The sequence below is a fragment of the Agelaius phoeniceus genome, chromosome W (assembly GCF_051311805.1).
Source record: "Agelaius phoeniceus isolate bAgePho1 chromosome W, bAgePho1.hap1, whole genome shotgun sequence".
Classification (NCBI taxonomy): domain Eukaryota; kingdom Metazoa; phylum Chordata; class Aves; order Passeriformes; family Icteridae; genus Agelaius; species Agelaius phoeniceus.
In genome coordinates, this window is record NC_135301.1 from 16,980,019 (window position 1) to 16,997,494 (window position 17,476).

The 17,476-nt window shown below is 37.2% G+C and overlaps 1 protein-coding gene across 3 annotated transcripts; it reads left to right on the forward strand.

The window, feature by feature from the left end:
- Window positions 1-1,029: 1,029 nt before the first annotated feature.
- LOC129132418 (mothers against decapentaplegic homolog 4) lies at window positions 1,030-16,378 on the forward strand. 3 transcript variants are annotated; one of them, XM_077193169.1, is made up of 11 exons: window positions 1,030-1,369; window positions 2,273-2,447; window positions 2,850-2,879; window positions 4,423-4,638; window positions 6,833-6,958; window positions 7,086-7,196; window positions 8,969-9,019; window positions 12,437-12,620; window positions 13,499-13,667; window positions 14,829-14,967; window positions 16,147-16,378. In XM_077193169.1, the coding sequence occupies exons 1-11, from the start codon at window positions 1,121-1,123 to the stop codon at window positions 16,356-16,358; spliced, it is 1,662 nt and encodes a 553-aa protein (XP_077049284.1). In that variant the 5' UTR covers window positions 1,030-1,120; the 3' UTR covers window positions 16,359-16,378. The 3 variants fall into 3 exon arrangements, with proteins under 3 accessions (XP_077049284.1, XP_054507464.1, XP_077049285.1); XM_054651489.1 differs by having other exon boundaries at window positions 6,833-6,952; XM_077193170.1 differs by lacking the exon at window positions 6,833-6,958.
- Window positions 16,379-17,476: the final 1,098 nt, after the last annotated feature.

Below are 17,476 nucleotides of genomic sequence, written 5' to 3' on the forward strand. Positions count from 1 at the left end.
CTGCTTGAAGAACCAGAGCAGCTTTTTGACATTAGACTCCTTTTCTGCAACTGCACAAAATCTGCTGTCCTATGTTTCTGGATAAAGCAAGATAAAGTGTAACAATTGGCTCATTCAAAATCAAGAAAATCAGGCCAGATATAATTTGTGGATTAAAGGAAACTTAAAAAGGATCATGTCTGCTGGCTTTGAGAAGAATGGCTTCATGACTAGGAACCACTGCAGGTTCTTAACAAATGGAGTTTAATGGCTAAGTGTGTTAGGAGGGACTTGGTCTTGAGCTTATATTTAGTGTAATTAAGACAGTTCTGTTTGAGACAATTCAGAAGTGCTTTTTTGGTGACATCAGTCGATTTGTCTTGATCCAGAAGAAGCTGGATCCAAACAAGAAAAGACAAATGTGCCAGTTGAGGTTTTCATATCTAAAGATACACACAATACTAATTTACATAAATGTGTATTAAGCTAATGGCCAGGTACAATTTTTGCCTTTCTGGTTAGCAAAGAGAAATAGAATTGATCAGAGGTCAGAACATAGTTGAACTATTTGAACAGCATTATTAAATGAAGATGACAGATTATTCTGGTGTGTATTCATGCTTATTCACTTCACATTTTGTTTAAGTCAGTGCCACTTGATTCCCAGCCAGTATTTTCACTTGTTTTCATCCTGCCAGTATAAACCATAGGAAATCATTGTTACTGTTCTCATTTTCCTGATTAATTTAATACATTTCTATATGTACATACTATGCGTACATATATATAAACTATAATTTTTATTTAAATATTGTTACTCGGGGAAAATAAATCTTATATTTAAAACTGTGCAAGCGGTGTCTTAAGCATGTCTTGGCTATCATGGGACAAGAAATGCGGTTTTGTCATGTGCTTTTAATATTCTGCACTTGAAAATAAAAGAAGCACAAAGCCACAGACTTCCTTAAAAACATGATCTGCAATGTTAAAAACAAATCTAATGTAGATATTTTTTCCTCCTAGGTTTTACCAAGAGACAGTACATCTAACAGTTAACTTGGATCATCTCTTGTACATCAGCTTGAAAATCATAACAGCCCCCAAAACTGACATTTGATCTGAAAGAAAAAAGCTGTGACAAATGGACAATATGTCTATTACTAACACACCAACAAGTAATGATGCTTGTCTGAGCATTGTTCACAGCTTGATGTGCCATCGACAAGGTGGAGAGAGTGAAACTTTTGCAAAACGTGCAATTGAAAGTTTAGTTAAAAAGCTAAAGGAGAAAAAAGATGAATTGGATTCTTTGATTACAGCTATTACCACAAATGGAGCTCATCCTAGCAAGTGTGTTACAATACAGAGAACGTTGGATGGGAGGCTTCAGGTTAGTACAAGTGAAAATCAGATGTTTTCCTCCTAGTGAAGCTGGAGCAAAAGTGATTGACACAGGATCCTAGAGTGTTGAGGAAGAGTAGCTCTTCTCTTGCATCTACCCTTGCCCCCATTTGTAGGCATGTTTTATGGCTGGAGCTCTGGACTGCTGCAGTAGTGGTTTGTTTGTTTGTTTTCCAAAAGGAGCAGAAGTCATTGGATCAGCTGTTCTAAATGATTATGGGTGTGGCAGTAAAAACCAGGGTCATGTAACAAATTCAGCTGTTTATCCTGGTATTTTCACTACAAGCTTCTGTTAGCTCTGTGTTGGTCAGAAGTATAAAGACAGACCTATTCTAAGAAGCTACTCCAAGGAGTCTGCACTGAGGATTTATGTTAGCCTTATATCATCAGTACTCAGTACCTGTATAGCTTGGGTTGCAATTTCCTTGTTCCAGGACAGATGTCATGTTTGCTGGCTAGCTTTCTGTCTACCCTAGAAGAATTTTTTAATTTTTTTTTCATTATAATGGAATGGCATTCTTCTACTTGTAAATTCCTTATTGTGTAGCTCAGCACCTCGTTCCTCTTCTGGGGCAAAGCTCCTTAGTCATCCATGGTGGGGAAGGTGACCATACATACTACCTTAAGCACAAATTCTGCTTCTGCCATTTTGTATCCAGTATTTTTTTCTTAAGAATCACAGTGTTGATTTAACCATAGCAAAACCCTAATAGAGATTTATTTCTGTTGAGTACAGAACTTGGGTAAACTGTACATCACCATTTTTTTTCCCCATGTTTTGATGATGGAGAAAGGTTGTGTTGTTGTTTGTCCTCTTCCAGCTTTGCTCCTCACTAAGTAAAATGAAATGTGTTGCTACTTTCCCAATCAACTCTTGTGTGTAACTTTTTAGGTGGCTGGTCGCAAGGGATTCCCTCATGTGATTTATGCTCGTCTTTGGAGGTGGCCTGATCTTCATAAAAATGAACTCAAGCATGTTAAATATTGTCAGTATGCTTTTGACTTGAAATGTGACAGTGTCTGTGTAAATCCTTACCATTATGAGCGTGTAGTATCGCCTGGCATTGGTAAGTAGACTCTTGATTTAAAATGGAACAGTGAGAATAAAATGTAAAGTGTTTTCCTTTTGAGTGTAGAAAATACAGGCCTAAATTAGAAACATTAATTTTAATTAAATAATTATAAATTGCTCTCATATACTCTTGTCCATCTTCTTAATGGAATTATTCTTTTATTCAAAATTTAAAAGAACAATTTGTTGCTTTTGTTTAAGTCTTTCTGTTGTCTTTCACACAGTTCTTGCAGTCAATGTGTATCCTAGGAATAATTTAGCATTGAGACTTGTGTTGAGATAGAGGGGATATAATATGTAGTCTGTAGTACCAATTTGTAAAGTTTATAAACTTGATGTTCAAAAGTTGTTGAAGATCTCTGAATATAATTTTCTATGCCCCCTTTTCTTTTTAAAGATCTCTCGGGACTGACACTACAGAGTTCTGGTAAGTAGTTCTGTTTACTATTGCATTTCTATGGATGCAAACTGTGTTAAATTCTTCAGTATGTACACAGTTTATTCTGTTGTATCTCCTTAGGAAAGATTATAGAGAGCAGACAAAAATGCATTTTTCTCTCTGGTTTTGGAAAAACCAGCTAAGTAGCATATAAGAGGCATGATAAATTCTTTAAATTGAGGCTTCAGCTGAGCTTGTCAGTATGTTCTGTTTTCATTGTCCCACAAAAAAACCCCAAACAAGAAAACTCTCACCGTTGAATGCTGCTAATTAATAAAAAAAGACACCCAAAACCGTGTGCACCTGTATGATATGCTAATTAATTGAATTGGGAATAATAGATGCTTATGATGTAATAAGTAGTTTAGCAATAAACTGGTATACGTTCTGTAATTAATATGCAATTGAATGAAGGAGTCTAATATTCTTGCTGTCTCTGAAACTTGAGAGAAATTGGACATTAAATCTCCAATGAACATTATTCAGAAATTATGAGATTGTGCAGCTGGTAACTCCTTTATTTCAAAACTAGGGTTTTTTTTTTCCTTCAGGAAGAAATTCATAGAGAAATTTGGGTTACCCAATATTTTTAGCAAAGACTACTTAAAAAAAACCCAACCCACCCAACAAACTGTTAACTTCACAAGCTTTAGCTTGTTTGCTCACCTCTGCTTATTGTTACATATGTCTTCTGAAAAACGATCCTTTTATACAGAATCAAAGCTTACTAGCCAGCAGTTAAATACATAAATGTTTTCGTGTCATGCAACTGATTTTGCAGCAGGAAACAAAAAAATTACTGTCAGATTTTGATATATTTAGGTCTGCTTTAAAAATGAGCATGGGAGCTAATGTAGTGTGTTATTTCAAGATGCTCAATAGGATATATAGAAATAAATTCTTGTAGTGGCAATGGTAGTAATTTCCTTACACTGTATGTGGAATATTCTGAATTAGTGGCTACATTATTAAATATGGAGTAGTGGTGTATTGTCTTTAAATGTGAATTTGTTGTTTCTAGTCAATTTGGATGGGAGTTGCTTAAAATTATTTAAGGGATGCATGAAGTATTTTATGTACTGTGTTAATGAGTTGTTTTTCATAGGAGCTTTATTTATGTTCTTATTTGTGTACTAGGAATTGGTTTGTTAACTACTGCATTAACATATATTTAGGTGCTTGACAAAAAGCATGTTCTTCCCTTTTATTAACCGTGTCCCATCACACAGTGATGGACTAGAAAACAAAATGCTATTGGAGTCTACTATTGTGGGACTAAACTGCTTGTTTGATAGCAGTAAGCAAAATAAACAGCTTGCTTTTCTATTCAGTTATGCTTCAAAATTTCTTGCTGCTGGCTTGAAGTGTTTATTTGTAATTTAGTGGAGTGCTTTAGCAATGTTTATATAGGTTAAATTCTCCCCCCGCTAGTTTTAATGGCATTGTTATTGCTTGAATGTAGTAGCACAGTCTATGGTTAAATCCTGAAAATAGATTTGCTTTGCATGTTTAACTGTTTGTTTCTTCACAGCTCCTTCAAGTATGTTGGTGAAAGACGAATATGTTCATGACTATGAGGGGCAGCCATCATTGTCTTCTGCTGAAGGCCATTCAGTCCAAACCATCCAGCATCCACCAAGTAACAGGGCATCTACAGAGCCTTATAGCACCCCAGCCATGTTAGCTCCTACTGAGGCTAGCACTACCAGCACCACTAATTTTCCCAACATTCCTGTGGCTTCAACAAGTAAGAATGAGATTATATAAAATACTAAACTCTGAAAATGTGAAAGCTCAAAGATAACCACTGATTTTTGACAAAGTAGATCTTGTATTGGAACTGTGCTGCTGCCACACTACACTGGTAAAAGTGTGTGGCAATATGATCTAGGCAGTCTCATAAGCATTAACATAAGGGTTTACCTTGGAGCATAATTTGAGTAACTTTTTCTGGTGGCCCAGTCTTTTTTCAGTGAGACTGACACTACATGACTCTTACAAGACTCTTGAATATGCCAAAGATTCAGTAACACAATGTTAAAACAATTGGCCAGTAACAAAAATATTATGGCTATTATTTGATTATTGTAGAAATGGAAGAATTTTATTATTTTATCACAACAGAAAATGGGATAACAAACAGATATGCTGTAAGGTAGCAGTATCAAGATGTTTTAAGGCAATTCTTTAGTGTTCCACAATTGACAAAATGTATCTTCCAGTTTTAACTTGATTATTTTTATAATGGCCCACTGTACTACCAAAGTGACAACCCTAATTAATATTTTCATGAGTCTGTGGAAGTGCTGCGTTGAAGTTTTTTGTTACTTTTTTGTGTGTATTTGGTACAAGTGGAAGAGTCTGGTTTGCCAACACCAAACCTCACATTTCACTCCAGCAGGACAGTAAAGCATTATGTGCACAGCATCCTGCAGCCCTAATGTAGGGAAACCATGAAGTTTGGAGGGGTTTCACATACTCATTGTCACTTTAATATCAAAGATGTGTGAATATGATGGATTTCATGTTATCAAATTTGAATTAGGGTGGAATTATGTTTTTATAATGTCTTGAATTTTAGCTGGCAACTTTTTTGTTAAAGCTAATGATGGTTTTGCCAAGGTGGGATGTGGTGTCTGTATTTGTCTCCAGCAGAGATAAAAGGATAGGCAGTTTAATTGTATTGCTTTTGCACAACAGTTTATTGTCAATAGCTTTTTCTCATCAGTGTTATAATTGTTGGAGCCAAGTGGACAAGAAAAAAAGGCTCATTTTTAGGTTTTAGTTCAAGTTCTCAATGTATTAAATTCTGCTAGCCCACATCAGTTTGAGTGCAAGTGCACTTGTGAAACTGCTGATCAGTTCAGTGTTAATGGCTGAGCTGAAGTCTTTTAAAATCAAATTCTGTTAACCTGTTCTAAAATATCTGTAGTTTTACTTTAAAGCTTAGATAATTCCTGAAATACTTACTTGGGAGGAAAAAAGCCCAGCAACTTTCTCAGGAAGGAATACAGTTATGTATGCAGCTCTATTCAAGAACTGTGACCGTGTTCACAGGGGTTCTTGGATGAGGGAAGAGATGAGAATGTTGACTCCATGATCAGAAGGCTTGATTTATTATTTTATTATATATATATATATATATATATATATATTACATTATAACTATACTAAAAAGAAAAAGAAGGACAGGTTTTCTCAGAAGCTTGCTAAGCTAAGAATAGAAAAGAAAAGAAATGATAACAAACGCAGCTCTCTCGGACTCTGTCCGAGATAGCCCGGTCCTTGATTGGCCATTAATTATAAACATCCAAGATGGGCCAATCGCAGGTGGACCTGTTGCATTCCACAGCAGCAGATAACCATTGTTTACATTCTGTCTCTGAGGCCTCTTAGCTTCTCAGAAGGAAAAATCTTAAAGAAAGGATTTTTAGTGAAAAGATGTCTGCGACAAAGAACTATTTCTAAAAATAAAATACCATTCAGTATGTTTTGGATGAACACAAATGAGTTCTCCTTAGGAACAGTAGTTATAACATGCTGAAAATAAACAACTTATTGGACCTGCTATTGGCCTGTTTGGATTCACACCAAATCTATTCCAGCTATGTTATTCAGTAAAACCTGATGTTTCTTCTTTCCTTTCAAACTGAAAAATGAGATGTGAACAAAACAAAGATGCGCTTGATAAACGTGGTTCTTTGCATACTTTTACTCTTTAAAATATTAAGGGTGTCAGAGTCAAAATTAGTTGATGCAGAATCTTGTTTCAAGTTTCCCTAAGACACTCTGGTGAATGGAAAAAAATACTGAAACCAAACTTGTAGGAACTGTGTATTGCAGTGCCTCTAGTTGGGTGTATCTTCCTACCCAGTAGTGCTGAACTCTTCTTAATTAAAATTTTGGAATGTTCATGAATAGGTAGTGTGTTCTTTTACCAGGTCAACCTACCAGTATATTGACAGGTAGCCATAGTGATGGATTCTTAGAGATTGCTTCAGGGCCTCAGCCAGAAACTCAGCAGAATGGGTTTACAGCTCAGCCAGCTACTTACCATCACAGTGAGTGTATATGTATATGCACTCTTTTTAGTTTTCTAAAACCAGTTTCCAAATGTCAGGAGAAATAGAGGATTAGAAGTGAGATACAGAAAAAAAAATCCCTCTAAAACCAGCCACTCCTTTCTTTTTCTAGACAGTACTACAACTTGGACTGGAAGTCGGACAGCAGCCTACACACCTACCATACCTCACCACCAGAATGGCCATCTTCAACATCATCCACCTATGCATCCTGGGCATTACTGTAAGTAGTGCAGATTTCCAGATCACTTAATTTTCAATTTTGTTGAATGGTAGGGGTTCATTTGTGATTACTGTTGACCCCCAAATACTTTTCTTTGTTGTTGTTTAATATTACAGACCTACCATTACTGTGTTTAGTATTTTCTGACAGTTAAGTATAAAAGCCTGATGGACTTTCCTCTGTTAAAACAGCAGAGATTAGAAACTCAGATAGCTATAGTGATACCATCTATATTATACATGTCTTACTATACCTAACAAAACTAGCATTTCCTTTCTAAACCTCTGTTTTTAAGGCTTTGCAATCCTGTACTAAATATTTCCTTTGCTGAAAAGGAAGTCAATTCAGAATGTGTTGTTTGCATATTTTTCTTTCAAAACTTGGAAATTCTTGGCTGTTTATATTTTCTGAAAATTTTAAAGTCATACTAAGCTTTGGAAGACGTGTCCACATACCCTAGCCTGTTTAAAAGAACCTTGTGAAAGCTCATGTAGTAAAGTACTTGTCAATAAACTGGTCTTGCCACAGCCTGATTCATGAGTACATTCGGCACACAAACTTGAATCTCTTGTTTTAAGGTACAGGAGATAGGGAGGAAAAAAGTGATCAAACTGCTAGTGTAAGTGTCTAACACAGTATATGTATTATAAAAATGTAGTGGGGAAAAATCCACCCAAATTAAAGTTTTTCTAAATTTTCTGGCAAAAAGCTAGAACAGTTCTTGGTCTTCTAATGTAGTACTTAACCAGATCACCTGTTTGCAGCAGTCATGGTTAGCAGAGGGGAGAATAAACTGTGAGCTAATATTACAGTGACTTTTCAGCTTGTCTCTATTGAGAAAATTGTGATTTAGATACAGTTATTAAGTTTCATTATTTTGGTCTGTTAGGATCCCACTTCATCTGCCATCTAGTTTGTCAGAAATACCAGGATGTAAAAAAACTTTTGTGATGCTGTAGATACTCTATAAATGTTTTTCAGTGCATGTATCTTTCCATAGTTATTATTTATAACTGGCTGGTGGTACTATATAGAGCTTTTCTTGGCTACTGCCATCTCTCTCTTCAGAAAGTCACGTGTTTTGACACCTACCACCGTTGTGTTTCTTTTGACATCTTGTTGCAAAAGGTGCTCTTACTTATAATACTATGTTTAAATTTTTCCTCCTTGTTCTCTGCTGCCTGTAAGGGACCTAGTTAATTCATAAAAGTCAAGAGACTAAACTGACTAATACCAAGACTATATTCACTGTAATTTTTTTTCTTAGAAAATTATTTCTCTAGGGCTTCTTTCCATCTTCAGTGAGTGTTTCTTATGGTTAAGTCCACAGCATGCTGGGCAACTTGTTTTGTAATTGATGAAACTAATGAAGTATGGTTTCTGACAGACTTGTATCACCTGCCTCTATACACTGATTCTCTCCTTGCACAACTTGGGGGCAGATGTGAAGTCCTATTTCTCTTACATCTCAATGCTATATCTGGTTTCTGTTCTCTCCTGGAGCCGGGTCTAGCTTGAGCAGCATGCAGCCTTTCCTCCTGGGATACTAATGGAGCTCTTTACTCAACTTCTGAATTTTTAGGAAACCTCTAAGAGTGTAATTTTTCTGTGGGCATTTTTATCCCCTGTCAGATTAGGCCAACTGATTCAGAAATTACTGGGATTTATAACATCGGGCATCCTCGCAAGTCTTTTTTTTTACTGGAAAACAAGCTAAGTTAGAAAACATTATTTTTCCACATGTAAAACAAATGGCATGTTTTCTTTTAAAGGGCCAGTTCACAATGAACTTGCATTCCAGCCTCCTATATCAAATCATCCTGGTGAGTAAAATATAACCTATAATGCTGACTTATAACTTTGTGGTCTGATTATTTTTTTGTATCAAGTACTCTGAAATTTGAGAGATATAAATTCCAAAGAAGAGGAAGAATTTTGTGATTAAGTCTTGTTTTGAATTTGAACATCTCTTGGAATGGTGACATAGGCTGTGAACTGAATTTAATTGAGATGCCTAAGTCAAAGATTGCAACCCTCAAGCCCACACTGAGATGTTGCCTACCCTGGAGGTATCAGAACTCTGAATGTCCTTGATCCTAAACTTTTCAAGGTGCCTGTAGTTGTACTTTTTGCCTGCTTAGAAATATAATGGAGTTTAGGTCATGCCAAAGTTCTCTTCAATCCATAATCTAGTTCATCATTACAGCCAGATGCCCTGAAAGATAGGTATTGTGCTGCTTAGCATTTTGGTGCTGAAGTTCCTCATTGGATCTTTGCATAAAGCTTGTTCTTTCCAAGAGTCTTCATTATTGGTAACAGTTCAGGGAGCCAAGGAGGTTTTGTCTTGTGGTACAGGCTAGCTCTCATGTAGGTACAAGGTGATATTCTGTTTTTAACAACAGCAAGGCTGTTGCCTGCATAGGGAGATCTGCACAGTTGAAAAGCCTAAAAGTTTAGCTTGTTTATTAATTGGCTAGTGACTAAATCCATACCAGAAATAAAAATGTTGATAATTGCTGGCTAAACTTAACTGTAGCTGAATTTTATTTCACATTATTTAGTATGACTCTTTCACTCTATTGATTTCATCCTGTTCAGTCCTCAGAGACATGAGTACTTATTTGAAGATAAAAAAACTTAAAGTAATTTAGGCACCTTTGTTTATTGTTTTCTAATAAAACCAGAACAGTTTCTTGAGGCAAATAGGTGTACTGTTGGGTGCTGCTGTTTATAATGAATGAGTACCATTTACAGCACAGGAAGAACTCTTCTTCCTGTTGGCTTATCAGGCTGTTGTGTTTAGGTCCTACTGCACTAAGTATATCCAGTCATTTCTTGAATGCTTTCAGGGATTATGACTCCACCACCTCCCTGGACATCCCATTCCAATGCTTAACCACCCTTTCAATGAAGAATTTTTTGCTAATATCCAATCTAAACCTCCCCCGGCGCAACTTGAGGCAATTTCCTCTTGTCCTATCACCTGTTATTTGGGAGAAGAGACTGACCTCCACCGGTCTAAAACCTCCTTTCAGGTAGTTGTAGAGAGCGAGGTCTCCCCTGAGCCTTCTTCTCTCCAGGCTAAACATCCCCAGCACCCTCAGCTGCTCCTCATAGGACTTGTGCTCTAGACCCTTCACCAGCTCTGTTGCCCTTCTCTGGACACACTCCAGCACCTCAGTATCTTTCTTGCAGTGAGGGGCCCAGAACTGGACACAGGATTTGAGGTGTGTCCTCACCAGTGCTGAGTACAGAGGGACAATCACCTTCCTGGTCCTGCTGCCCAAACTATTCCTGATACTGGCCAGGATGCCATTGGCCTTCTTGGCCACATGGGCACATTACTGGCTCATATTCAGCTAGCTATCAACCAACACCCCAAGGTCCTTTTCTGTCAGACAGCTTTCCAACCACACCACTCTTCTTTGAGCCTGTAGTACTGCATGGGGTTATTGTAACTGAAGTACAGGACCCACCTAGCACTTGGCCATATTGAACCTCGTACTGTTGGCCTTGGCCCATTGATCCAGCCTGTCCAGATCCCTCTGCAGAGCCTTCCTACCCTCCAGCAGATCAACACTCCCACCCAACTTAGTGTTGTCTGTGAACTTACTGAGGGTGCACTCGATCCCCTCTTCCAGATCATCAATAAAGATATTAAACAGGGCTGGCCCAAATACTGAGCCCTGGGGAACCCCACTAGTCACTGGCTGCCAAGTGAATGTGGCACCATTTATCACCATGCTTAGGGCCCCAGCCATCCAGCCAGTTTTTAACCTAGCGAGGAGTGTACCTGTCCAAGCCATGGGCTGCCAGCTTTTCCAGGAGTATGCTATGGGAGACAGTATCAAAAGCTTTGCTGAAGTCCAGGTAGACATAGTAGCTCCTTCCAACTACCATCTTTCTTTTGTAGCCAATTTTTAAAATAGTAGGAGTTAAAAGGCACCACTTGGCTGTTAAAACATGCCATTTTGTTCTGCTCCCTTGCTTAATACTTCCTTGTTTTAGCCTGTACCTGTGTGCAGACAAGGTCACTATGTGATCTTTGCTTTTTCTCCTGTTGCTCTACTTTGCAAATCTGGTTTGCTTTGCAGGGAGGATAGAGAAAACCAACTTCAGTTAGGATAGGAGGTAATTACTCCTATCTTAAGCCAGATCTGTTTCAAAGTTAGTTTCTGCTAGCCTAGCCATGAATAGGCTTATATGTATTACTTCTTTATGCTAAAAGCTATAGTCATAAAGTGCAGGAATGCAGATGGCTTACAAAATCTTACTGGAATTATAAACTGTACAAAGATTTGTAAGATCTACAAAAAATCCTAGCATTGTGTTGTGTCCTACCCCTACACAGAAAGGAGCACCCAATGTTTGTAGATGCCTGTGGTCAGAAAAGAATGGCAAAAGCCAAAAGGGTCCAAAGTTTTATTAGTAAACTATGTACTCTGCATGGAAATTGGTATATATTTTTCCCCTTAATAATGATGATGATGCTAATAATAATAATAGAATAAAAATAAAGAGGGGAAAAATAGAAAAATGAAAGGCAGATCATAAAGAGAGGAAAGGGGATTACCAGTCCTGAGTCCAGCATCAATACAGATGACAGGGAGTCCTGGGGATGCCACCTAGGCTCTGTGGGGGTACCTTCTTATAGGTCTTCTTATAGGTAATTTTTCCCTGCCCTGGGATTAAGTTCCTCCCTCTTCATGTGAGTTAGCATGTGCAGTCTGTTCTTCTGGACCTTTCTGGAAATGGGTTGGGGGGATTTGAAGTTCCTTTGGTGGTCTCTATTCCCCTCTATTGGTCTTGCTTGCTCCTTGATCCCACTTCTGAGCTTCTGCTGTATGTTGTATTGTCACCATGGACCTGAACAGGAAAATTGGCTCCAGAAAGGTGCTGCCATACCTTCATAAGGCCCTCCTTTCCAGGCACATCATGTTCTAACTTGCCTGCTTGAATGGGCATCGGTGTTTGAGGCATAGCAGTGCATTAACTCCTTACTGCCCAGGCTTCTACACATTGATGTGTACTTTAATAAAAAAGATAAGCCCATGTTCGCTATAGTATGTCCCAATTTTCTGTGCTAGTAGATGTGTCTTTGTCTATCTGAACTTCCTTATATGAATGTGCACTCTTAGTCTGAATGACAAATGCAGTTGCAGAAGGCTTGATTGATTGTCTGAATGGGTTTGTTGGGTTTGTTTGTGCCTTTCAGTCAGTTAATTGTAAATATTCTTTAGCTCCAGAATATTGGTGCTCAATCGCATATTTTGAAATGGATGTGCAAGTCGGGGAAACATTTAAGGTCCCTTCAAGCTGTCCAATTGTTACTGTTGATGGATATGTGGATCCTTCTGGAGGAGACCGTTTTTGCCTGGGCCAGCTTTCCAACGTGCATAGAACAGAAGCCATTGAGAGGGCAAGGTATTCTGCAGATCCCAAAATCTCCAGATGTCTGTGGTATTTGAAAATATTTTGGTTTGTCTTCAGTATGTGCCTCTCTTTTGAAATCACAAGTATGGTATGTTTCTTTGAACTGAATTAACTATACCAGAGTAATTTTTTCTAGGCCGCTCCTGTAACACATTCAAAATGTGAACTTTGTGACAAAGCCCTTCAGAGCTTTGCAGAAGTTGCATGTTGCTTTTCATTGCTTTCAAAGGCTGTGCCTTCAAGGAAAGTATTAGCAACTCGTGCCATTATATATGCAAACTGAATAAAGGAAGGTTGATAGAGAGCTAGTTGGATTTTCATTCATTCTCACCATGCACATGCTATGCTTTGATGTGGAACTGAAGCAATCTTTCAATTTTTTTTCCATTCCTTTGAAACAAAAAGGAAGAAAATTATTCCATGTCTTCAGAAATGTTGCATTGTGACAATCAAAATGCTAGATTGCTATAATGTGATCCAAACAAACATAGAGTTCTGCATTAAAATGTGGCTTTGTATATGTACTTGATTGACTTTCTATTCTAGAATACTTGTGGGATTTTACACTTCTGAACAGAACTGAGTGTGTTTGGTATCCCAACTCTGTATTGTTAATGTCTGAGGTAGTTGCAACTCAAATATCATTGCTTCTGCATTCTGTTTCCCTTAGATCTTTACATGGTATTACAGATTTTTTTTTTTAGTTTACAGATTTTGCATAACAAATGCTAACTTACACCTAAGATAATAACTACAATTTCAAGTCCTTGTATGAGCAGAGTGCTGGAGAACTGTTTATGGTTTATTTAGGAAAGGTCTGATTTATAGTATATATACACAGATGCATTGGATCTGTTTTTCTTTTTAAGGTTGCACATAGGTAAAGGGGTGCAGTTGGAGTGCAAAGGAGAAGGTGATGTGTGGGTTAGATGCCTCAGTGACCATGCAGTCTTCGTTCAGAGTTACTACCTGGATAGAGAAGCGGGGCGTGCACCAGGGGATGCAGTTCACAAGATTTACCCAAGTGCATATATAAAGGTTGGTTTGATGTTCCTAGATGAAAATTGTAGGGGAAATAGCATGTATCTGAGTCTTGTAAATGTTAGAGAAGCTATGAGAAACTGAAATAAATGTAACTTGGCTTTGAAAAACCCTAAAAATTTCCATTTGACAAGTCACTTAAGATGACTCTTAAAATTGACTAAACTGAAAGTGTCATCTAGATACTATGAAAGTAACTCATTTTGTATTTTGTCACAAGCAATCTTGATAGCAGTTTTTTGTATTTTTAGCCTTACAGGTTTAAATTAATTGCTACTAAAATTTTTAGCATGGATTATCTGTTTCTTTACTTTCTCTCTCCGAAACAGGAAAAGTTGGGAAATTATGTATAAATGCAATAGAAGTGTATGTTAAAGTGCATGTTAGTGTTATGAACATGAAGTGATCCAGAGGTCACAGAACATTGCATGGAAACAAATTATTTTGAGGATGTTCTTACTTAGATGTGCCTCTGCCAGACTTGAAACTTTATTAAGGACAAGTCACACTTGTAAAAATACATTTTTTTAATTAAACTGCTTGAAGTTTACATTGATGTTTTTACAAACTTTCTAGTATGAGAACAGAGTTCCTGTGTATATATATTAGTGCTAAACCTGATCACAAAGATATAAAATACCACCAACCCGAAACCTAGCTGCTGAAACTTCAGACCTGTCAATTATTGGTATTTCTTTTAAATAGACTAACACATTTCAGTAAAATGATGAAGAATAAAGTCTGACAAAGTTAAGATGGACTTGTTGGCATCCATTTTTATTTATATGCCTATTTTCTGGAAATACTGGGATTTAAAAATTAGGATTTTATCAGTCTGTAGAATCCTTCACACTTTGATCTTGCAGTCAGTCCCACACATGATACCTCTGTAGCCTGCTCAGTTCAGCCAAGTTCTGGTAGTGCCAGTGGCAGTATTGGCATATAAGAAGAGTCTCTAAGAATAAGCTTTAATGGATTATTTCTGTTAGAAATTAAACTAGTCAGGGAAGGTTTGCTTTTACCCAAGTGTATGGAGAGACTGTACAAGTTGCTTTGGGAGAGTAGAGAGGTCTGGATTATTGGGGCTGGGAGTTGAGAAATTATTTTCTTTATTGCTTTTGGTAAGTCTAATAGTTCAATATTTTAATTTTTTTAAAGGTGTTTGATTTACGCCAGTGTCATCGTCAGATGCAACAGCAGGCTGCCACGGCCCAAGCTGCTGCTGCTGCTCAAGCTGCAGCAGTAGCAGGAAACATCCCCGGACCCGGATCAGTCGGTGGAATAGCCCCAGCCATTAGTAAGTGCATTAACTTCTTGGTTTCCTTTTTTCCTTACCTGAAAACAAGTAACACAGCTTTCCCTCATAACAGCACCCACCCACTGCCCCTGCAACAGTACAGACAGACTTGAAATAGCAGGATTGGGGTAAGGTGGGGCTGGGATGGCATTTTGGTAAGTCTGTATTAATTCGCTTTGTACCCATTCCACGCACCATTTTTCACTCTGTAGTCTTCAGGGAATGTTGGATATGGAAGTGGCTGCTTATTGTACTGCAAGAAGTGTTGCAGTATAACAGAAAGCATGTTATATACAAGGTCAAATAGCATAACTCTATTACTTTAAACAGAGATACTTTTGGCTGCTTGGATACAAGCTCATAAAAATATTACTCAAAACAATAGGGATTACTTGGCAACAAAGTCCTTGACTATGTTTAGGAAGACTTAAGATCCTTGAGAAGAGGAAGAAGAGAGTGTGAGGGTGTGGTTTTTTGTGGTTGGGTTGTTTTTGTTTGTTGCCTTTTTTTTAAAGTTATTCTGGGCTAGAGTTTTCTTAGTTACTAAATTCTAGATTCTTGAAATTGTACCTAAGTACTTTTAAAAGTGGAAGTACTTACATGTCTCAGGCTGCTTTATGTGCCATAGTGTTTTCTGTATTCCTTGTATTGCTACATGGCTCTTTCCAGCTATCTTACAAATTGCTGAAGGCATCTTAGGGAAATGTGTTTAACTTTTGTCTTAGTGATACTTGGAGATTTGAAGTTTGCCAGCAGTATTCATCTTTTTATTACATGTAAGTAGTGTTGTTTGTTAATCCACCTTTATGCAGGTGGTCAGTCTGATTTTCTATGCTGAAAATGCAACATTTGGCAAACATCAAGAATAAGTGTATTTTTACATCTACATAAGGGTTACGTGTATTGTATCACGTAAGATATTGGGTGTCATCCTATCTGCTTTATTATAGAGTTTTATATTTCAGCACCCTTCCAAGATTGCAGAATGATGAAAAAAATTTAATTGTAAAAAACGCAAATTAATTGCTGCATTCATTATAGCAGAGATCTAGAAATATGGACTGGCCTTGGCTGTGGTGAGAGGGAATTGTATGTGAAGCAAAAGCCAAGCAAATGGGAATGGCTAAACAAACATGATAAAAGAACATGTCTGAACACTTACTTGAAACTTCTGTTTAGGTTTGTCAGCTGCTGCTGGAATTGGTGTAGATGACCTTCGACGCTTATGCATACTCAGGATGAGTTTTGTAAAAGGTTGGGGACCTGATTACCCAAGGCAGAGCATCAAAGAGACACCGTGCTGGATTGAAATTCACTTACACCGTGCCCTCCAGCTTCTAGATGAAGTACTTCATACCATGCCTATTGCAGACCCACAGCCTTTAGACTGAGATCCCTCTGCTGCACTGCTACAGGCCATTATATTGTGAGGATGATGGATTGTAAAATACAGTACTGTTTATAACCTGAAGATATAATTTACTTTTGTTCTACTTAATCTTCTAAACCCAGGTTTTAAAAATGTGTTTGCCATCTTGCTCTAAGCAGAAAGAAATTAAACATGCAGAATTTGGATTTCAGTTTTTTTCAGAACTTGTCATAATACAGGGCTTAAGGTGAAAGGTAAACGCCTTATAGAGACTTTATAGTATTGGGTTTGTTCCCTTTGAAACTTTCCTTCTCTATTATGGCATCTTGGTGATAAGTCTCACAGGAGCCTTTTGTATGCAGAATATATATTATATATATATATTTATATCTGAAAATTCTTTCTACTAGTTACAAACATTTACCTTGTAGCAACTTTTAAGTTTCAGCTGATTTGTGATGGTTTTTTTAGGGAACAATAGTTAACAGAAGACTTCTTTTTTTTTTTTTGACAATCTTGTTATGATTTTTCCAGATTAAAATGTAGAGGCTGCCAAAAAGGGAGGGGATGAGACATATGTTGTTGGCACTGATTAAAAATAGCAAGGAAAAGAAATGTGGCTTTTCCTTCACTAGTTTTTTAAGAAGATATCATAGATTTTTATTTATATAGACAGGTGAGTTTTAAAACACTAAAGAAAATGGATACTTTCAGTGCTGACACTCAAATAACATGAAATACCTAGTCTGCAAAGTTGCCACTGAAATTGCATAACAAGCACCTAATGGAAGGAACATATTTTCATAATTGCTATTGACTTCTATGATTTTACTCAACTAAAATTTGGCAGGTATTTAAAGAAGTTGCATGACTCTTTTTACTTGCATATACCATTAAATCATGTATAATATTGCATCAATATTTAGGATTCAGTTTTTGTATCTGTTCACCATTTCCACTCAGGGCAAGATGGCAAACTTGTTTTTTATAGCTCTTGGTTATTTTAAGCCCTATGCCATCGATGGCTGTATCAATTGGCAATGACTTTATATAGAGAATTTATAGTAAAAAAACCTGCAAGTGTATTGTCTGTATGACAGATACAATGTGTATGCTTTCTCTCTAGCGAATAGTATAAAT

Excerpts from the sequence above, each read along its gene's own strand:
- LOC129132418 (XM_077193169.1), top strand. The coding sequence starts at position 1,121 with ATGGACAATATGTCTATTACTAACACACCAACAAGTAATGATGCTTGT. Across the intron at positions 2,448-2,849 it reads TGTAGTATCGCCTGGCATTG|ATCTCTCGGGACTGACACTA; the intron begins GTAAGTAGACTC and ends TTCTTTTTAAAG. Across the intron at positions 12,621-13,498 it reads GAAGCCATTGAGAGGGCAAG|GTTGCACATAGGTAAAGGGG; the intron begins GTATTCTGCAGA and ends TTTCTTTTTAAG.